This window comes from Myotis myotis, unplaced genomic scaffold (genome assembly GCF_014108235.1).
Source record: "Myotis myotis isolate mMyoMyo1 unplaced genomic scaffold, mMyoMyo1.p scaffold_m19_p_10, whole genome shotgun sequence".
Classification (NCBI taxonomy): Eukaryota; Metazoa; Chordata; class Mammalia; order Chiroptera; family Vespertilionidae; genus Myotis; species Myotis myotis.
The window spans coordinates 12,513,812-12,537,596 of record NW_023416314.1 but is presented as its reverse complement, the minus strand read 5'-3'; the positions used below and the strand labels follow the sequence as shown (position 1 = coordinate 12,537,596).

General features: G+C 40.3%; 1 protein-coding gene across 3 annotated transcripts in view; it reads right to left on the bottom strand.

The window, feature by feature from the left end:
* DDX10 (DEAD-box helicase 10) overlaps nt 1-23,785 on the bottom strand; it is a 268,004-nt gene that overhangs the window by 202,113 nt on the left and 42,106 nt on the right. For all 3 annotated transcript variants that reach the window (XM_036324521.1, XM_036324522.1, XM_036324520.1), the window contains exons 10-13: nt 9,716-9,817; nt 8,478-8,565; nt 3,550-3,638; nt 55-535 (exon numbers count right to left, since the gene is read on the bottom strand). In XM_036324521.1, coding sequence (XP_036180414.1) covers nt 55-535; nt 3,550-3,638; nt 8,478-8,565; nt 9,716-9,817 — 760 coding nt within the window. The remainder of the gene's footprint in view (nt 1-54; nt 536-3,549; nt 3,639-8,477; nt 8,566-9,715; nt 9,818-23,785) is intronic.

Here is a 23,785-nt window from a genome sequence, read left to right as displayed (position 1 = left end):
CACACAATAAGCGTTGAGAAATAATAGAAGACTCTCCATTGGGAGTACACTTACCTGTAATGCTTTATTCTCTTTAAGGTCCAACCCAAACACATTGTGTCGCTTCACCTTAAAGAAATCAGCACCAAGTTCATCTTCTTCCTCCTCATTATCATCATCTCTGTCCAAGAACTGCATGGGAGCTTCCTTGTGCTTCTGTGACTCATCAGTGCTAGGGCCAGAATGAGGTTGATACCCTTTTGCTTTTCCCAGTTTCTCTTCCACTTCTTCTTCACCTTCCTTTTCTTCTTCCTCTTCATCACTAATGCCATTAGCCAGTCCATCTTCTGTCTCTTCTAGTCTTTTCCCACCTTTCTGAAGGATGGACATTTTCTCACTGAAGTAGGCTCTAAATTCTTCCACTTCATCATTGCTGAGGGAGGGGGCCCTTGGCTCACTTACTTTTTTATCTTGGCTCACTATCAATTCTTTGTTTGGTTGTTTCTGCATTTTCTGAAGAAATCTTACCCGTGGTGCCACAGCAAGACCAAGAGACCTTAAATGGGCAATTAAAAATACTTATATCAATACACTGATGATGTGTTTATGTTTATTATGAAACAGTTTCTCAGAGTCAGGATCTATTTTTAGAGCCTTTTCCAAAGAAAATGTTCCTCTGAGATACAAAAATCTTGACAGGCTAGCCAGAAAATACTGAATACCTGTCAGAAAGCATTGACGATACCCCATTTTTCATTAAGAGGTTAACACCTTATAAAAGAAAAAGCATGAGACCAGAAACAAAGAAACAATACGAGTAGTAGGTCTGCCAACTTCCAGTTTAACTCTTTCAGCCTCCACTTCCTGAAACATGGGATAACAGTACCTACCAGACCTATCTCACAACTGTTGTGAAGATATGATATACTAACTCTATAAAAACACTTTGTAAAATGTAAATACTAACAGTGGAAAAGACATGACCCTGAAAGGACAAAATATAGTTCTCAGCAAAGAATAAAGTCCAGTATCATGGTCATCCCTTCTGAGAGATATAATGGTAATCACTTCTATAGAAACAATTTTCAAATCAGAGACAAAAAAAAAAAAAAAATTATTTTCTCCTTCTAATATCAAGGTTCACTTTATGATAAGGTCTTTCCCAGCTTCTAAATTCCCACTGATGGATTGGAAATAAACTCTTAAAGCACAGCCTGTTTTAACAAACAGCTAACATTACAACATGGATCCACTGCCTTTTTCCTATAAGACATGATCCATAGACACTGGGAAGTATAATGGTAACATGTAGATTCAGAAATATGGCTGTTAAGGTTCAAATCCTGGCTCTGCCACTTACTAGCTGTATGATCAAAAGGCATTATTGAACCTCTCTATACCTTAGTTCCTTCATCTGCAAAATCCTATCTAATAATAGACAAACATGGTAATTGACTGTACCTTCGCTATACCTCCCATTGGCTAATCAGCAAGATATGCAAATTAACCCAACCAAGATGGCGGCCGGCAGCCACGCAGCTGAAGCGAGCAGGAGGCTTGCTTGCTCCAGTGATGGAGGAAGCCAAGGTTCCCCGCCTGCTGCGGCCTGGCTCTGAGCCCCAAAAGCAACAAAGTTTCAATTATAGAAGCTAAACAAACCCCAGATACCTGCTTTCAGCAGGCCGTGGCCTCAGAGCAGGAGCGAGCAGGAGACCAGCTCTCAGCTCCAGTGACGGCAACAAAGTTTCAATTTTAGAAGGTAAATAAATCCCAGAATAATAAAAAAAAAAAAGAACAGAAAAAAAGGAGAGGCTGGGAGCTTCAATCCCAGCCAGCCTGAAAACGGCCCTCAGTCCCTCACCCACTGGCATGGCACTCCAGTGGGGACCCCCACCCTAAAGGGGGTGTGACCAGCCTGATAAAGCAAACGTCTTCAAATGTAAACAGACCTGTGGCAATAAAATGTCCCCTAAATATGGTCCCACAGTGTTAATGACTTGTGCCTCTCCTGTTGCTAATCTCTCAACTAAGTCATTCAGACAACCAGAATAGAATTTCATGAGTAACTGGTATATAAACAGATAAACAAACAAAAATGTGTTTTATTACCTAGGCCAGCGATTTTCAACCAGTATGCCACAAGAATTTTTAAAACATGCAATATCTGACTAGTGAGGGGCACAGACCACTTTTCTCTTAGATTGTCAAATTAAAAAAATGGCAATAGCCAACACAATAACAGCCATCTGGTGTGAATGAATAAAAATTATTCCTTTTTTTGTTGTCGTTTTTGTCAGATCGGCAAAAAATATACTTTTGGGTGACACAGATTTTTAGTAGTTAGTTTATGTGTGCCATGAGATGAAAAAGATTGAAAATCACTGACCTAGACAGAAAGTCAGTGGCCTTACTTCTATTACCTAGCAATTTTAATGGTTCTAAAATGTTACAACTGACAAATTACCTGTTATACTATAATTGCACTCTAACATGGAGAACAGAAACCAGCAGCTCACCCAGATACAAGTTTTTATTAGACTCATTTTACAGGTAAAGACACTAAAATTCCTGGAGAGTTGGCTAAATATAGTCTGGACTTAAAAGTACATATTTCATCACAGACTAGGAAATTTCATGCTGAAATTCTAAGTATGATCTGCCTCTAGGGTGCTTCTATCTATAGGATATTGTCCGTTATTTTCCCACAGGTAGAACCCCATTAAAAAATAGATGCTCCTCCTTTATAGCCAAAAATGTTAGGGAAAAATCCTGCAAATACCAAGCCTAAACAAGACCAAGACTTTCGTTTTCATATAATTGTAACCACTGTTACTAAACAGGGACGTTTTGCCCTGGTAACTGTGAGTACCTGTAAGAAAAACCAAGACAAAAAGAATATTTAGGCAGTACGCAGTATAGAAAACCAACCTAAAATAAAGGAAGAACTGCCCGTCCAGTGTGGCTGTTGGTTGGGCGCCCGCCCATGCACCAAGAAGTTGCAGATTAGATTCCTGGTCAGGGCACATGCCAAGATTCAGGCTTGATCCCCACCCAGTAGGGGTACGTGCAGGAGGCAGGTGATCAATATTTCTCTTTCATTGATTTTTCTATCTCTCTCTCCCTCTCCCTTCCTCTCTCTTTAAAATCAATAAAAACATATTTTAAAAAATAATAATAAAATAAAGGAAGAACTGAGGAAGTTATTTGTATCCAAAGCATAAAAAGAACTGTCTATTGTAATCCAGGCCAGTATTTCAGAGAATTAAGAGGAATACAGACATTTAAAAATTTCAAAGAATGCTTATAAATTGCTCTCCATCTCCTTTAAGGCCATACTATAGGAAGCTGCAGGGAATTTATACTTACAAGTAAGAAATTTCTTTCTTATAATAAGAACTAAACACTCAATTAGTCTTCCAGTTTATAGAAACTTTTTCTCTGCAGATTATTAACAGATTATCTTAATGTAAGGCAGTGTGATTTAAACTAGGACTCTCTGATAACCAGGTTTCAAAGAAATTCCCTCCAACTTTGAGGATTCACAATTAAAGCTATAATATGAATACTTACAGGGCATATTCAGGTATAGGTAACTTGCTCACATCAAATATTTCTTTATCCTTCATCAGATATACTGAACGTATATAAGAGACAAAACACTGTAAAAGAGGTTTAAATATACAACATATAAATAGTCAGAAATGGAAAATGAATTAAGGCAAGATAAAATAAACCAAAGGGTAAAGTTCAACAGTAGTAAAACACTTCAAAAATAGTTGAGCCAGGGCGGCATGGCTCAGTGGTTGAGCATCCACCTATGAACCAGGAGATCATGGTTCGATTCCCAGTCAGGGCGTATGCCCAGATTGTGGACTCAATCCCTAGTGCGGGGCGTGCAGGAGGCAGCCGATCAATGATACTCTCTCATCATTAATGTTTCTATCTCTCTTTCTCTCTCCCTTCCTCTCTGAAATCAGTAAAAAAAAAAAAAAATTTTAAAAAAAATGCGCACACACACACACACACACACACACACAGTGGGGCTTTGACTTAACGAGTTTAATTCGTTCTGAGACCGAGCTCGTTAAGGAGCTCATTAACTCAAATTACTCTATCAACTCAATGCAAAAAAAACGGCAGAGAAACAGCTGGTATCTCAAAAAACTCGTTAGTCGGGACACTCGTAAGTCAAGGCCCCACTGTATGTATGTGTGTGTGTGTATATATATTAAATATATATATACATATTATATATGTATATATGAAATATAAGTAATATATATTTATATATTATTTATATATAAATATAAATAATATATATATAAATAAATATATATATATTAAAATAGTTGAGTATATCCCCATTCCACACAAAAAAAACAAAACCTACCTTTTTAGGACTATAATACCAAAAGACTTAAGATTTGGTTTCATCAAGCCAACTCAACATAGAATGTCACCTTTTCAAGAAGCTGTTCTAGAAGTTGTTATTATTTTTCAGTTGCAATATGGTGTAATGGGGAAAACCACAGGCTTTAGAATAATATGGATGATAATCTGAGCTCCAAAATTTACTCTCTGAGCAAGCCTCTTCCTTTTGTCAGTTCCCTCACATATCAAACAGAGATAATAGCACCTTCTACTATGAGGAGTAAATGAGAAAATGTATGTAGAATACCTGGGCTTATCTTCTGGAATGTAGAAAGTATCAATAAATGCTCATTATTAGTAATAACTATTATCATAGGAGTCAAAGGATATTTTCCACCAAAACAAGATTTTATCATTTCTAACTAAATTAAGCTTAATAAAATCATGATAGGAACAAGTTTATTCCTAAAATTTATTCCTTTTCTATTATAATTTTAAATAGTACATCATCATAATTTCAAGTAATTTGTCATCATGCAATATTTTCTTCTGTTTTTATAAAACTACCTTTATGGAAAGAGCTATACAAACCAAAAATTAAACATGGTCCTGATCCTTTGTCAGTTTGTAAAATAAACAGGCAACGAAGATTATGAAACACATCTAAGCAGGCATTTTTATTTTTAGATTTTAAAATTAATTTTTGTAAACCATATTTAACTTCCATTTATATCTCAACTTCACATTTTCTCTAACTTTACACTAATCCTTTCTTCAAAACATGTACACGAATCTTCAAACCGCTTTCCCTGTCTACACAGAAAGGAACAATGAATGGTCCAGTTCAAGGATAATTTTTTCCCCTACAACAATCCACAAGATACCACCCCAGTTGCTTATCATTCTTGTTCTATCCAGATTAAAACCAAAAGCTAGAAAATCACTTCTATGAAACTAGATAGCTTGCTGCTGCTGGCAATACAGTTAGCCATGCTGCTAAGCCATGCATGAAACCCGATAAATCACATCATTTATTTCAATGTGCTTTCCTATAATCTTTGTTCTGGAAGCCTCATTTTGTGGTATGCACAAACCAGTGAAATAGCATCCTTCCAGTGTTTCTTATTTCCTAATTCATAATTGAATGATCTCCTGGGTATATGATAAATCACAACATATCAGAATTTATGTATATTATTTTTATATGTACATACTATTTCCAAACCTTTCAAATGAAAGATTGTACTCCTAGCTTAAAGTATGTCTGCTAGACAAAACATGTGCATTTCCAAATACATCCCTAATAGTACAAGAAAAAAAATGTGTGTAAAGACATTTTACATTTCAGGTGAAATGAACTTATAGAAGTCCAACTTTGCATAGTTCATTATTTGGTTTTCTTATATTGTGGAATTAGTCTCTCCTGAGTTTATCATAGAAGTTCTGAAGAAAGGCAGACTAAATCAGAATCTCAGGTCTGCCACTAATGGCCATGTAGCGGTGGACAATTTTTAATTTCCTCAAGGTACTATATAGTCATCTATAAAATTAAATCAGTATCACCTACTAATAGGTTGTTGGGAAGATTAAAACAGTGTACAAACTGCCTCATAAAAGTCACGTCACAGCTAAGTGCCTAATAACACATAGTAAGCATTCAACTTCTAGCTTTCATGTATCTGAAGAACAGTGATGATAATGTGATTTAACTATAAGTTAATTTTTTAAATTTAAGACCTGCTCTTTAAATAGAACTTCTTTGCTGAAAATGCCCAGTTTCAAAATCATCACATGAAAGCCTGGCTACTGCCTGTATTTCCACTTGGACTCCTCTCTCTATTAGGATGCCCTTTTCACATACCCTCCATTTCCTTCCTCCCACTTCATCTACCTGCTGAACAGAATCCAACCTCTGAATCTCTGCTCTAGTCACCGATGGTGTGCTATGGTAAGTGCAGCTGTAGATGGGGAATGTGGATCTCATAACTATGATATAAGAAAGAGTGTTGAAAATGAAGAGCTTTATAACAGAGACTCAAATAGTTGTCAATCCAAAGAATGGATAGCTATACTCACAACGCAAATTAATTTCACATCTTCCTTTTCAAAAGAATCTACTGCTGGGGACTCTAAGAACTAAAAAATAAGTTTAACTAAAAGTGACACTTCTTTTTATATTTGCTAATCAGGAAAATTTCTAAGTCCAAAAAAGTAATTTAGGAACATTAAATCGTATTTACTAGTATAAGTTAAAATCTCATTCCTAAAGACAATTTAACAAGAGTGTTAATGCTTTCCAGAAATTCACACTAATATAATTAGAGATGATAATCTTATATTCAAGAAAGTGCAATCAGGAGTTATAGTAACTTTACTGAAGAAATCAAAAGTTGATAACTTTTCAAGTATACTAGAAATCAGGTCACTATGCACTGAAAAAAATAATCTTTAAGAGGATTTTTTATGGACAAATAATAGAAATATATAATTTTCCCAGGTTACTACAAGAAATATATAATTTTTTAAAAGTTAAAGAATAAACTAGCCCTAACTGGTTTAGTTCAGTGGATAGAGCGTCGGCCTGTGGACTGAAGGGTCCCAGGTTCGATTCCGGCCAAGCGCATGTACCTTGGTTGCGGGCACATCCCCAGTGGGGAATGTGCAGGAGGCAGCTGATCGATGTTTCTCTCTCATCGATGTTTCTAACTCTCTATCCCTCTCCCTTCCCTCTCCCTTCTTCTCTGTAAAAAATCAGTAAAATATATTTTAAAAAAAAAAGAATAAACTAAACTTTTTTCATGTCTCCAACCTCTGTTTTTTTGTTTTGTTTTGTTTTGTTTTTATCAAAAAACTAGAGGCTCAGTGCACAAAATTCAAGCACGGGTGGGATCCCTAGGCCTGGCTAACAATCAGGGCCTATCTGGGCCATCTCGCCCAGTCCCAATCGGGACCAGGCTAGCCGGGGCATGCCAGCTGCCAGACAGGGCCTACCAGATGGGGCCTGCTGGATGGGGGGAGGGACGGGGAGGGACTGCGGGAGGTTTGCCAGCAGGGGGGGGAGGAACCAGGGGAGGTTGGCTGGCCAAGAGAGGTTGGCTGTAGGAGCACACTGACCACCAGGGGGCAGCTCCTGCATTAAACGTCTGCCCCCCGGTGGTCAGTGCGCGTCATAGCGACTGGTTGACCAATTATTCTAGTCATAATGTCACAGGAACTGGTTGACCGATTATAATGGTCGCTTAGGCTTTTATATATAGAGACTACAGGCCCAGTGCTGGGGGGAGGGGCCGCTGGTGGTTGGTGGGCCGGCCCCGCCCCTGATCGGGGTGGGGGAACTGATCGAGGGCGTATCCAGCTGGGGGAAGGGGCTGAGGGGGGTTGGCAGACCAGTCCCGCCCTCTGATCAAATTCCTGGTAGAGGAGACAATTTGCCTATCAGCCTTTTATTATATAGGATTTTAATGCTGATAATTGCAGATATCCCCCTCCAATCCCTTTATTCCATTCAACCTATCCCCATCCCCTCTCTTGGCCTTTACCAAACTATTGTCTGTGTCCATGGGGTATGCATATATGTTCTTTAGCTAATCCCTTTACCTTCTTTATTCAGCCCACCCTCCCCACCCCCAACTCAGGCACTGGACAGTCTGTTCCATGTATCCATGCCTCTGGTTCTATTTTGTTTGTCAGTTTATTCTATTCATTAGATTCCACACATTAGTGAGATCATATAATATTTATCTTTCTTTGACTGGCTAATTTTGCTTAGCATAATACTCTCCAGGTCCATCCATGCTGTCACAAAGGGTAAGAGATCCTTCTTTTTTACAGCTGCACAGTACTCCATTGCATAAATGTACCATAACTTTTTTATCCACACATCTGCTGATGGGAACCTGGGCTGTTTCCAGATCTTGGCTATAATAAATAATGCTGCTATAAACATAAGGATGAGTATATTCTTTCTGATTGGTGTTTTGGGATTAAGAGTAAGCTAATCTTATCTGAATATTACACTACTTAAATATCTGAAGCATGCAACCAGAAGGATCAGAAAATGATGAAATTTAACTTTATTATATATATGCTCCATTCCAATGAAGGTATCAGATTCAGAAATGACTTACCCTTTGAGCTCTTTCTTTTAAATCTTGATCTTGAGCTAAAAATGATTCCAGTTTTTTCTGGACATCAATAAGTTTTTCTGGATTGATTCTTTATAACAAAAACATAAAGGTTAAACTAAGACATCTCAATTTTGGAAATTAAAAATAGTACATAGCATTTTCCTGTTTTCCTCAGTACTTTTAAATTTATAACATTAGTTCTCATTTATGAGCCAGATTAGACTGAAATTACTAGACAGAAATTTGGCTCTCTTGCATATTAATAATGCAGGAAAAAGAAATGAAAAATTAAAGATCTCTAAACATCCCATGCTGAGTAAGTGAAAGACACTAAGATTACTAGTACAATGAGCATTGGTAACTTAATTCTATAAAGTTAGAGAGTAGCCTTTTATGGGAGATGATGGATCATCACTGAAATGGAATAAATGAAACCTAATGTCATTTGTGTATTTCCATTTTCAGTCAAATATCACAAAACCAACTTCAAATTAACAAATCAACAAAGGATATTATCATTTTCCTTATCTGAATATTAGGCACAATATAAAATAATTGTTATTTAACTCTGCCCAGGTAGGCTACAGGAATAAATGAAATTCTTAGTATGGGTTTCACAAAAGAAATCCCACTTGATTTCTTGATTTTTAGACTGAATCACTTTGTTCCTGCAAGTCTGAGGTGGTGACAGATGGTAGTAGATGAGGTGGTTTTACTTAGTTTGTTTTTTAATTATAGAAAATTTCAAAATACACAAAGGTAGACAACTTTTACTCAGATTCAACAATTACCAAATCAGCCAATCTTATTTCATCTAACCTCCTTCCCACTCCTGCCCCCAATTAAACAACCTTCCCAACTGTTTTCCTTCAAATAAACGCTAAGGTGTTTCAAGGACTCCAATACAAGTGAGCTTCTGTTCAGTTCTGCTAACACTCAATATAAGTATCTTCAATGATAGGGAAATAGAATCCTCTGAAATAGACAAACAACCTTAAAAAAATGGCATCCAAGAGACTTAATCCTTTCAACCATCAATGTCTCCTGAAGCTAACAAGTTCTATTTTTCATCTTATTTTCTCCACTAACAGTCTTCTGTAAAAGTTAAAAACAAAGAAGTCACAAACCAAACAGCAGAATAGATTAGGAAGAAGAGGGAACTGGGCACACATAAGTAAGCATAATAATGTCATGCCTTCGTTACCCTGACAATCCCATCATCACACCAGGTGTCTTACTTGATTTCCTTCACAGGCACTTTCCTCTGGAGGAGCTGCTGCACCATCCCTTTCTCTTCTGAGGGCAGCAAAATTAGTAAAGCTTCCCCATCCTCTTTATACCTAAACAGAAAAAAACAAAATCTCTTCCACATCAATGCAGTCTGCATTTTATATTTTAACAGTTTGATGAATAGATAATATGGAAGCAAGTTCACCTAATCTATATATCAAAGCCTAGCGACCGACTAGCAGAACGAACAGAATGACTGGTCAACCAGTCGCTATGACCCGCACTGACCACCAGGGGGCAGACAATCAACGCAGGAGCTGCCCCCTGGTGGTCAGTGCGCTCCCACAGTAGGAGCACCGCTTGGCTGACCAGGATAAGTGGCTGCTCCCACAGCAGGAGCAGCCGCTAGCAGGCCCAGGGTGAGGCCGAGTCTCTGCACCTATCAAATACCTTAGACCTGTGGTTGGCAATCTGCGGCTTGCGAGCCACATGCGGCTCTTTGGCCCGTTAGGGCTCATCCTGGTCAGTGGGCTAAGCCTTAGGAGTACCCTAATTAAGTTAATAACAATGTACCTACCTATATAGTTTAAGTTTAAAAAATTTGGCTCTCAAAAGAAATTTCAATCATTGTACTGTTGATATTTGGCTCTGTTGACTAATGAGTTTGCCGACCACTGCCTTAGACAATCCAGACTCTGGCCTGCCCCCACCAGCTGATGCAGGCCCTCTAAGGTGTGTTCTAGAAAGAGCATAGGCGGATGGCAAGAGGGGACGTGACTGTGGACCCCCCGGGGAGGCTGTCCTGATGCTGAGGATCCTGGAGCATGGCTGCCCTGAACATCCCCGATGGTGTCACTGACCTGGCATCACACATCAAGGACATTCATCAAGTGGCTTTGGTGTGCAAAGCTTTCCGCCAGGTTCCTCCAGGACACAGAACACTGTTACCCAAGACATTACCCTGAAATATCAGCTCAGTCTACTTTCCTCATTCCGCAGCTGCTCAGAGGACGGGTCCACAGCTGCTTGGCTGACCAGGATGAGCGGTGCTCCAAGGGCGGGCCAACCCCCGCAGGCAACAACCCCCAAACCAGTGCACGGATGTGTGCACCAGGCCTCTAGTCTATATATATATAAAAGTCTAAGTGACCGAATGACCGAACAATCAGTCGACCAATCCCTATGACACGCACTGACCACCAGGGGGCAGACGTTCAATGCAGGAGCTGCCCCCTGGTGGTCAGGGCGCTCCCACAGTGGGAGTGTTGCTCAGCTGACTATTGGGTGCCAGACGCTGGGCTCATGGCTGGAAAGCGCAGCTGTGGCATCCTGAGCCTCTCCCGCCTCCGCAGCAGCGCACTTCCAAGTGGTGGCAGAGGCAGCAGGTACAGCGGGGCCAGGATGAGCAGGAGCGGCACGGTCCCCGGCCCAGGCTCAGGCTCCTCCCTGGCCACCTGCTGCTTTGCACACTACTACATCCCTCGGGGGATGTTGGACTGCCCCAAGGGGTCCTGGATTGTGACAGGGCGCAGGCCAAGCTGAGGGACCCCGCCGGTGCACGATTCTGTGCACAGGGCCTCTAGTTAGTAAATATTAGGAATATCATTTTTTAAAATAATTATTGTTGAAAGTATTACAAATATCCCTTCCCCCCCCCCCATTAACACCCTCGTCAGCCCCTGCCCCTCACTCCAAGCCTTCACCAACCTATTGTCTGTGTCCATTGGTTATGCATATATGCATACAAGGTCTTTGGTTGATTATCTCCCACCCACCCAACCTCCACCACCTTCCTTCTGAGATTCTGCACTCTGTTCCATGATTCCATGTCTCTGAATCCACTCCATTCATCAGTTTATTTTGTTACGTAGATTCCACATGAGTGCAATCATGTGATACCTGTCTTTCTCTGAATGACTTATTTCACTTAGCATGATACTCTCCAGGTCTCTCCATGCTGTCATGAAGTATAAGAGATCTTTTTACTGCTGCATAGTATTCCATGGTATAAATGTACCACGGCTTTTTTATCCACTCATCTACTGATGGGCACTTACTTGGGCTGTTTCCAGATCTTAGCTATTGTAAATCGTGCTGGCATGAACATAGGGGTGCATACATATATTTCTTAGAATACATTCCTAGAAGTGGGATCACTGAGGCAAATGGTAGTTCCATATTTAAATTTTTTAGGACACTCCATACAGTTTTCCACAGTGGCTACACCAATCTGCATTCCCACCAGCAGTGCACAAGGGTTTCCTTTCCTCCATATCCTCACCAGCACTTGTCATTTGTTGATTTGTTGATGGTAGCCATTCTGACAGGTGTGAGGTGATACCTCATTGTCGTTTTAATTTGCATCTCTCTGATGATCAGTGACTTTGAGTATTTTTTCATGTCTCTTGGCCATCTGTATGTCCACTTCGGAGAAGTATCTATTTAGGTCCTTCGCCCATTTTTTAATTGAATGTTTGTCTTCCTTTTGTTAAGCTGTATGAGATCCCTATATATTTTGGATATTAACCCTTTATCAGATGTATCATTGCCAAATATGTTCTCCCATACAGTGGGCTCCCTTTTCACTTTGTTGGTTTCTTTTGCTGTGCAAAAACTTTTTATTTTGATGTAGTCCCATTTGTTTATTTTCTCCTCAGTTTCCTTTGGCCTCGGACATGTATCGGTAAACATATTGCTACGAGAGATGCCTGAGATTTTGCTGCCTATGGCTTCTTCTAGGATTTTCATGGTTTCCTGACTTACATTTAAGTCTTTTATCCATTTTGAGTTTATTCTGGTGTATGGTGTAAGTTGAGGAATACTATTTTTTTTTTTAATTTCTGTGACACCAAAAATACTGGGACTCTGAATACCTTTTTCAAACTTTCCTCACTAGCTAGAATTCCTAGTGACTTTGTGACTATACTACAATAGAAGATCTAGATACTAAGAAACAAATCAATTAAAAAGATTTTTTTTTTTAATCCTCACTCAAGGATATGTTTGGAGGGAGGGATGGGAGGGAAAAAGGGAATGAGAGAAAAAGGGAGGGAGGGAGGGAGGGAGGGAGATCAGTTGCCTCCCATTAATGTCCCAACTGGGGACTGAACCCAAAATCTCTCATGGAACAATGCTCTAACCAACTGTGCCATCTGGCCGGGGTTAAAAAGAATTTCTTAAATAGCTCTATACCTATAGCAAGGAGACAATTTCTCATTTAAGCCACTAGAATGTTGTAATAAAATTAGTCATTTAATAAACATGGAACTCAGTACATTAAGGAAATCTAATCAACTTCCTAGGGATTTGGCTACTCAGAAATGTATCTCTACCCAGTGAAAACCTTGCCTCCAATTCATGTACTACTTCTTCTCCTTTACCTAGTAATATCTTATTTCGTGCTATACCATAATAAATTTCTGCATAAACTGGCCAAAAGGCACCCACAGTTACGTAAGCTTCTTGTACTACTTGACTACAGATTTCGCTGATACTTTAGTGTCAGCTATTACATACAAGCAGTAAGACAGAATGTGATTGGGTATTTATGGAAATTTTTTAAAGACCCAAAAGAAAAAGTAATCGCAAAGCATTCCCTTCAGGTTTTCTTCCATAAAATAAGAAGGCAAGTTTTTACAGTTAACCAAATAAACAATTTACTGAGAAACTGTGGCAGGAATAAACTGAAGAACACAAAGAAATAGAAGATGAATATCCCTATCTTCAGTGATATAACAATCCAGTTAACTAGAAAACATGCATGCACGCACGCATGCAAAATTTAAAAAGCCCCAAAATGGTAAATGAGTGTCAAAGAACTACCACAGGCAATAAATGCCATGAACTCAGAAGTGAAAAGAGACCAGTCAGACAGAAGCATAGCAGATGGACTCTGAGGTGGGCCCTGAAAACAGAAAGATAAAAGCTTAGGAATCCCAAAGGGGGAGAATGGCATGAACAAAGGAGCAGAAACTGGAAAATATGAAGCAAACTTAAAGAGAAATTCAAGCAAAGCCAGTACATGTAAGTAAATAGCAGGAAAGGTTGCTAGGAAGATACATTAGAGTCTGGTTTGGTTTGGGAGAATTCTTGGATGCCTCTGTAGAGACTGAATACCATCGTCTGTAAACAGAACTTTATCACTGAACACTGGAGGAAAACTGACTTTGGTGACTTATTATTCTGTAATACAAAGACTGAAGGGCAATTTTACATCAAATGTTGACTTCAAAACTCCACTTCAACACGTAAGGTGAAACTCCAGTGTAATACCTTTACAGAAGTATGTGTGAGTATATCTTTATGTGTACACAGACACATAGAAAAGTATGAAATAAATCAAAACTGTTAAAAGTTTTAAGGTAACTGATAAATTTTTTAAAATTAGGGGCTACTATATGCCAGGCATTGAAACAGAGTGACAAAACAGACATAGTGCTGGCCGTCACAGAACTAAAAGACCACCACAGACATTCAAACCAGTGAGTTTGAGTGGTATGAGTGCCATAGCAGACATACAGGAAGCCATGAGAATTTATAATGGAAAGCTCTATTGAATGTAGTGTAGGAGTCAAGAAAACCTACCTATGGAATGACTCTATAAGCTGAGACCTAAAGAACAATTAGAAATTAATCAAATATTATGGAGAGTCAATTTTCCAGGGGCAAAAGGCAGCAGTTGAGAGAGTCAAGTTTTATCTTCTTCATGCTTATTTGCATTTACTAGGTTTTCTAATTGCATGAGTATTAAACAGGAAGAAAAAATTAAGGGTGAACATCAAGGTTTACAGTAATGAGTACGCAAAAATAGTTTATTCTTATATTATAATGCATTAATTATTGTATTACTTTTCATATGAACAACTGTAAATGTGCTTTTGCCCCACTCTGTATTTACGGCTTTCACTAAGTATATTTCATAACTGAAAATCTAGTACCAAATACCTTCCTCATTGTATTTTAATATAGACTAGTATGACCCAAATGTTTCATCCTCATTTCCTATGAAGAAATATGAATTTAAAGCATCTCCCTTCACAGTGTTGGACTAAACTAACTCTGAAAACAGAAATTATTACTGTATGAAGTAGTGAGGTAACAGCATGAGCAGAGACAATATCTAAGCAACATCACAACTTCTGAGACTATAAGATTTCATCAGGGACCTGGATAAGGGTCAAAAAGGACAGAGATCAGTTAATACTGGCCACTATGTAGTACACTTACTAAAATGCCCTCAAGGCAACTAGACTGGGGGTGAAGTCGATAAAAAATCTTATTTTGTGTGGCCCAAAGAACAATCAAGAAGAAGGGGGATTAGTGGGTTGAGGATAAACAACCCTTTAACATTCTATAACCAAATGCAGAGATGGAGAGAAAAATCAATAGGCCCGCGACTCTATATAGGGCCAAACTATAGCCAAGGGTAAAGAAAAAGATCTAGAACATCAAAAAGTCATCTACTAAAGGTCTCTGATCTTTAGACTGACTCATAAACAAGAAGAATAATCTAATTATCTACATCTATCATATCTACCCATTCATGCTCCCAAGAAGAATCTGGGAGAATGAGTTATGACTAAAGTCACAAGAGGGCCATATCCAAACCTTTCAAAACTATAGCTAACAGAAAAAAAATGTATATATATATATATATATATATATATATATATATATATATATATATATATATATATATATATATATATACTAGAGGCCTGGTGCACAAAAATTTGTGCACTCGGGGGGGAAGGGGGGTCCCTCAGCCCAGCCTGTGCCCTCTCGCAGTCTGGGACCCCTCAGGAGATAACGCCCTGCTGGCTTAGGCCTGCTCCCGGGTGGCAGAGGGCAGGCCCAATCCCTAGGTGCAGCTGCTGGTCGGGCTCAGAGCAGGGCCGATTGGGGAGTTGGGGCGCCGCCCCCTGTCATGCACAGAGCAGGGCAGATCAGGAGGTTGCGATGCCACCCTCAGTCACGCTCAGAGCAGGGCCAATCCGGGGGTTGGGGCGCCGCCCCCTGTCACACACAGAGCAGGGCCCATCAGGGGGGTTGGGGCTCCTTACCCTGTCACACACGGAGCAGGGTCGATCAGGGGGTTGGGGAGCTCCCCCCAGTCACGCACAGAGCAGGGCCTATCAGGGGGGTTGGGGAGCTCCCCCCTGTCACGCACAGAGCAGGGTCGATCAGGGGGTTGGGAAGCTCCCGTCACGCACAGAGCAGGGCCCATCAGGGGGTTGGGGAGCTCCCCCCTGTCACGCACAGAGCAGGGCCCATCAGGGGGTTGAGGAGCTCCCCCGTCACTCAGAGAGTAGGGCCGATAGGGGAGTTGGGGCACCGTCCCCTGTCACACACAGAGCAGGGCGGATCAGGGGTTTGGGGCACCGCCACTGTGACACTCAGGGCAGGGCCGATGGGGAGGTTATGGCTCTATCCCATCACACACAGAGCCGGGCCCTTGGGGGGGGGGGGGGGTGGCACCGCCCTCTATCACCCACAGAGCAGGGCCGATCAGGGGGTTGGGGCGCCGCCACTCTCACACTCAGGGCAGGGCCGATCAGGGGGTTGGGGCGCCGCACCCTGTCACACACAGAGCTGCAGGGCGATCAGAGGTTGGGGAGCTCCCCCGTATCAGACACAGAGCAGGGCTGATCAGGAGGTTGGGGCGCCTTCCCGTCACAAACAGAGCAGGGCGGATAGGGAGGTTCTGGCCCCGCCTCCTGTCATACACAGAGCTGCAGGGCGATCAGGGGGTTTGGGCACTGCCCCCTGTCACGCTGATCCCGGTGCCGGGAGGCATATTACCCTTTTACTATATAGGATAGAGGCCTGGTGCATGGGTGGGGCTGGCTGGTTTGCCCTGAAGGGTGTCCTGGATCAGGGTGGGGGTCCTCACTGGGGTGCCTGGCCAGCCTGGGTGAGGGGATGATGGCTGTTTGCAGCTGGTCACACACCATTCAGGGTGGGGGTCCCCACTGGGTTGCTTGGCCAGCCTGGGTGAGGGGATGATAGCTGTTTGCAGCTGGTCACACACCCTTCAGGGTGGGGGTCCCCACTGGGGTGCCTGGCCAGTCTGGGTGAGGGGCTGAGGGCTGTTTTCAGGCTGGCGGGTGACGGAAGCTCCCAACCGCTCCTTTTTTTCTTTTTTTTTTAATTCTGAGCCAGCTTTAGCTCTGAGGCTCCAGCTCTTAGGCCTCCACTGCTGAAAGTAGATATCTGGTTTGTTTCGGTTTGAGACAATGTATAACTCCAGCTCTGACTCCAGCTCTGAGATCCTAGCTCGCTGAAAGATGGTTTCTGGAGGTTTTTTTTAGCTTCTACATTTGTTAAAATGTTTCCAGCCTGCAATTGGAAACATTTTAACAAATGTAGAATCTCAGAGGCCTGCAAGGCAGGTGGGAACGTTGGAGTTCTCCATCACTGAAGCAAGCAAGCCTCATGTTAGTTTCAAGCCTCCTGGCTGCCGGCCGCCATCTTGGCTGACAGTTAATTTGCATATCGCCCTGATTAGCCAATGGGAAGGGTAGCGGTCCTACGCCAATTACCATGTTTCTCTTTTATTAGATAGGATGGATATATATATATGAGGCTACACAAGGTTAAAACAGACCACAACACTGAAATTTAGAAGGAAAAGATTCCCAAAGGAAAATGGGGGCAAATGTCTAAAGTTGGACCCCATAAGGCAAGCATCTAATAAAGATCACCAGCCATTTTACCTATCTTATATTACACAACTTTTTCCGGAAGCAATGGAAAGCACAAATTATCTCCCACACATCAACACCCAAAAATTTCCAGTAAGCTTCTTATTTCAAAAATAAAAGCACTTTTAAAAGAAGGCATAAGCACATTTCACTTTTTTATGCTTACAAGAATAGTTTATTTACCCATGAGCTAGCTTTTAGATTTCAAAAGCAATATCCAAAGCCCAAGGCTAAGTATATATATAAAGAGAAATAAGTATTCTTCATAAGAACTACATTTTAAAACTCCATATATTAAGACAAATTATTTTAAGAGACATTCTAGGCACCATATAAAAAGCCCAGAATCTGAACCAACAAAAATCTCATTTTCACCATCAGTATTAATGGCATGCTACATTTATAGAACTCTTTAGAATTTACAGAGCTTCATTTTACATTAATTTGCCAAACTTAAAAGCAAGCAAACAATGAAAGAAACAAATAAAAAATAAAGTTCCTGAAATGACAAGGGTAGTGTCGGGGTAGCACACTAATCACTACATTTCAGAGACCTATAATTTCCAATTCATTGCTTTTTCAACTCTACCAGAATTCCCTCTAGAAAGAAGGATCTTCAATAGATTGATCACGATTTTCTACTATCAGGAAACTACCTCTACACCCTAGAGCACACTAGTATTTCTAGCCATAATAGGAGATCCAGACCTATTGCATCCCGATGGTAATTCTTCCATTTGAAATAATGGCAATAGTTTGCCTTCTAGCCAAGAACTATTAATCCTCAATTACTCCAATTTAGATTCCCCACCGCACACTCCATTCCAGTTGAGTCTGTAAATACCCTTTGATTTTGATCATCCATACCTTTACTGATATGAGCATGATCTGGCAGGGTTCACAACCACCTAGCCACCCTCACTTCTCCAAGCTTGGTTCTCCAGGTGACTAATCATAAAATATTATATTTAGAATAATTTCATTTTTATAATTTTTTTAAAAATGCACAAACATATATAAAAATTTTCTAGGTGGTAGGGTTTGGGTTTTTTATTGTCTTGCCATAGTCTAGGATTTGTATAATGAATAAGCATTACTTTTATAATAAAACAAGTTATTAAAACCAAGTAAAAAACTGTATATGCTTTTAATAATCTACATTTTTTGTATCACTCTTACCTCGTTAACACATCCTAGTTCTACCAATATTAGCATATTTCCTTATCCTGACCATTACCTTTGAAGACATGTATGAATTTACCTTCTGCACCTAACATATACATCATTTATACCTAAAATCTGGTCACTAAATATTTGGTGCATGAACAAATGTAAACGAACCACTAGGAGTTACATTAGTACAGGGATTTTCAACCATCATGACGCAAGAATTTTTAAAACATGCAATCCCTATTTACTCAAGGGCACTAATGTCTTTTCCCTCAGATTGTCAAATAAAAAAATGACAACAGCCAACACAACAGTAGCTGTTCGGTGTGAATGGATCAAAATTGTACGTATTTTTTGCTCAGATCAGCAAAAATATATATTTTTTGGTATCCCACAGAATTTTAGTAATTAGTTTCTGTGTACCATGAGATAAGAATTGCTGTATTTAGTAGAAAAAATACTGGATTTGGGGTTCAAAGAACTAATTTAAAATCCCTATTGTACTATTTATAAACCCTGGATAATGAGTCATTTTATCACTGTACATCACTTTTTAAAAAATATATATATTTTTATTGATTTCAGAGAGGAAGGGAGAGGGAGAGAGAGATAGAAACATCCATGATGAGAGAGAATCATGGACTGGCTGCCTCCTGCACACCCCACACTTGGGATCAAGCCCACAACCCAGGCATGTGTCCCTACCAGGAATCCAACCATGACTGCCTGGTTCCTAGGTCAATGCTCAACCACTGAGCCACACTGCAGGGCATTTTTATCACATATTTTTATTTATAAATTACACAATTTGAATGAGATGATCTAGGTCCTTTGAAGAGCTAAAATTCTATTCCTGCAACTACTAATATACTAATCACTGTTCTCAATACAAGTCTGATCAAGAGTTAGAGAAATGGAGACAACTGTTGGTCACACTCTGCTATTCCACAGCTCTTCACTCTTTTTCCCCCTCCCTCTATCTCCCATTCTCCCTATGCTTCGGCCTTTCCTGTGGCAACCAGCCCCAACAGTTCCTGCTACTGTGGGAGAACAGTGCAGCCAGTCATGCAGACAGCGAGCCATAGGCATCAGAGTCCAACTGTTCTGTTACTCCTGCTCAACATGGTACAAAGGAGAGATTATTTCCAGAAAAAAAGGGGTATCTCTGACTCAGAATATCTAAAGACTTACACTAGATTTAAAAAAGAAAAAGACAGGGAAATACCCTGGGAAAAATAAGTCATCTGCAGCTGAAGATCATGGAAACATGAACAAGTATACCACAATAGGCTCAACAATTTGACAAATGAAGTTCACCGTCAAATAACTAGAAAGAAACCAAGCTGGTTGATGTGTATTCCATAGAAAGCATCTAAAAATATAAATAAGAACAAAGACTTATGGCATTCACAGGACAAATGTAGAAATCATTAAGTACTATCAACTATCTCCAGAAGAAAATTTCTAAGACTGTTTTTAATAGATTTAGAGAGAAAAAAAAAGAAAACCCATGTTAAAGCAGTAGTGATACCACCTAAAATTATACTTCCAGGAAACTGAGTTAGCTACAATTAACCACATTTTACAGGAGCAGAAACTGGGGCTTAAAGAAATCAATAACTTTTCCAAGGGTATGCAGCCATCTGATGACAGAGCCAAACCCAAGTTTCTTGACTTTTAAGGAGAGTGTTTGATCAACTATGCGATATGTGTCTCTCATAGTCCAAATAAAGAAGGAAAAAATGCATATATTTTAGTACATGATCACAAATTGTAGCAAATTAAAGCTATCTACTTTCCTTCTCCAAGGACCTGGCTTTCATGAAGTCTAGAAGCCCTGAATGAGAGGAATAACCACTAAAGTTTATTACGTTAAAACAGCTGCTCTGGGCACACAAAAAGAATGTGAGCTGTGTCAGAAAGACCCCAGTATAATGCCAACCCTGGTGCTTCCTGAAGAGCTTGGAGACATTTAACCTCCTAATATCTGAGGAAGAGTTCCCTAATAAGATCTCTTTCATAAGGCTATCATAAAGGCTAAATGAGCCCATTCCTTTATTCACTCAGATATTTATTGAGTATGAGGAAGTGGCTAAGCTATAATCCAAGCATTCCCCGTGTGGATCCAGGGGAAGGGAAGTTTCCCCAGCTTCAAAAAACCCCTATGTAATAAAAGAGAAACATGTAAATTGACCATCCTTTCACTACGCTCACCAATCAGGGTGAATATGCAAATTAACCCAACAAAGATGACAGGTTAATTTGCATACACAGGCGCCACGTGGCGAGCAGAAGCGGGAGAGCCGGAAGCTTAGGGGGCTATGGCTCCCTCAGTCGCTCCCAGTGCGGGAAGCACCAGGAATTCTGGGAATAGTAGTTCTGATGGCAGCGCCAGGACTGGAAGCGGAAGCTCAGAGCGCGGGGAGCACCAGGAATGCTGGGAATCATAGTTCTGGTGGCAGACAGATCTCCTAGATCAGTGATGGCGAACCTATGACACACGTGTCAGAGGTGACACGCGAACTCATTTTTTTGGTTGATTTTTCTTGGTTAAATGGCATTTAAATATATAAAATAATATCAAAAATATAAATCTTTGTTTTACTATGGTTGCAAATATCAAAAAATTTCTATATGTGACACGGCACCAGAGTTAAGTTAGGGTTTTTCAAAATGCTGACACACCGAGCTCAAAAGGTTCGCCATCACTGTCCTAGACACTAGAGCAAAGTGAGCCAAGAGCAAGTTACTGTTGCAGTGGGGAATGGAGGGAAAGCAAAGATGAAAGACATAAGTAAAATCAGAGTGTCTAGGAAAAATTAAAGGGAAGATATCCTAAAACTTCCAGGAAATCTCCACCAATGAAGCAAAGAAAAAAAAATGCCTCTCTTATTCTGTGAGCAACAAACCAAACTGGGTTGGGGGGTCTCAGACAATTCATTCATATGATTGCAAAGACAGACAGAAACTCCCGGATTGGAGAGGGCTCCCCACCCACCCCACCCCCCCGTAAATAAATAAAAAGCAATATAGTCAGATCTCCTCATAAACATACCAGTGACAGGCCTGCTTGGGAACAAACCTGGCAAATTTGCTAGTGTGAGAGTAGTCCTCAACTATGAGATGCTATTAACAGGATGTACCAGGTTTGTTGACAGTCTATGGATTCAAGAGGTAGGTCATGACGGTCAGCCTTGTAACTGAGTATACCAATGGCCCTTCTGTGTAAGTGATAAGCCATACATATCGCTTAGAGACTCTGAGGTTAATCTGGGCCAGAGCACACCCTGATGTGCAAGAATGGACCTGTGCACCTGTGTTGAAAGCCCCAGATCTTTTCCTGCCTCATATATACCTTGTGATTACCTTTATCCTTGAAATTATTAAAGTTTGATATTAGGTGTATTAAGCAGCTTCCAATAATCCATGCCTCCTGGTATTCACACCCTCGTACTCACCTTACCCCCTACACTTAATTGTGCTAATTCGTGTAACCCTAGGATACTACAGATACGATGGAGTGTGACTCCCGAGTCCAAGTCATAAAAGACATTGTGGTTTCCATCTTACTCTCCGTTCCCTCTCATTTGCTCTCTCTGATGAGCCAGCTGCTATGTTGTGAGGAAACCCTATGAAGAGATGACCACGTAGAGAGGAACTGAGAGGCACCTCTGACCAGTCAGTAAGAAAATGACCCTGGCAACAAGCTTGGAAAGGGGTCCATCTCTAGTTGAATCTGAAAGTGCTGTGTGACACCTTGACTGTAGCCCAACAACAATAAAAGATGAAACTAAATTTTAATAGATTAAGAACATGTGATTAACCAATAGCCAGAAGACCCAGATGACCCACAGAAACCGTAACATACAGTTCTTGCTTTAAGTCACTAAATTGGAGGATAACTTGTACAGCTAATTAATATATTAGGTAAGGTCTCTAATTCATGCATCTGATTTGAGAAACTAATTGTGTTACCTCAAGTGTCCACTCTGCAAGCCCTGTGCTAGGCACTCAGAGTACATCAGTTAAGTAGACAACCTGCCTTGCCTTTATAAAGCTTGTATTCTAGTAAAGAGAACAAAAAGCAAATAATAAATATAAGTTAATGCTCTAATATATTTAAAACTGTTAAGTGCTATGAAAAAAAATAAGAACCAGGTAAGGAGGAGAGGTTAGGGCAGGGTAAGAAAGACAGCCATGTGGACACTTAAGGAAAAAGCATTCCAGAGAAACATAATATAATGGTCTAAGACAAAAACATGCCTGGCATGTAGGAGAAACAACAAGACCATGTGGAGCACAGGATAATAGAAACTGGGGTTGGAAGGGGGTTGCACAGTACAAGCCCAGAAAGCCACTGGCTTTTACTCTTGAGTGAAATGAGAAGCCATGAGAGGAGCGAAATGATCTTACTTGTGTTTTAAAAAGGATCACTCTGCCTGCTGTGTTGAGGACAGACAGCAGGAGAGCAAGGGGGAAGTGTCTGGGAAATAATAGATTCCTAAGAAATATCAGCCCCTTTACCTACCTTGATAGCTAGACTGGTCATACTCTAACTTATCTCCCTAATGCTTCTTTGATGCAAAATAATGGATTGATTTTGTCCTCCTTTTTTTAAGCTTTAAATTTCAGATACCAATAGACAAAGGCCATGTAAGGAAGTACCAGCCTCTATAAAGGTAGAGTGGGCTGAAGATAATCTCTGTAAAGTCTAAACTAGAGGAATGAAAGAATTTTCACTAGCAAATGTTGTACCTATCTTAAACCTAAGGTACACATAGTAAGCTTCAGTAAATTAATACTCATGGAAATTGTCTTCTCACTTTTATTATTTCAATTTACAAACCAATTAAAGACATTTAAAATTTTTTCTTCATTATCTGTTCTATAAAGTACCAGTATTTTCCAAAAAACAACCATCATAAACTCTTCACAAGTTATCACATTAGAAATTTAAACCACTTTCCATCTGCATATTTGCTGCCGCTGATCTCAACTACTGCCCATGAGTGTGCAATGCAAAGAACTGTCCTCTGCTGTCCCCTAGTGGGCCCACCTAAATCACTTCCCACAAAATCTGAGAGCCACAAAACAGCCAAGATAACTAAAGTGGAGCTGGAATATTGCGGGACTGTACTGCTACTCTGGAAAACAAAACAGTTACATATATATATAGACTCCTATCAACTCCCAATTCCTTATATA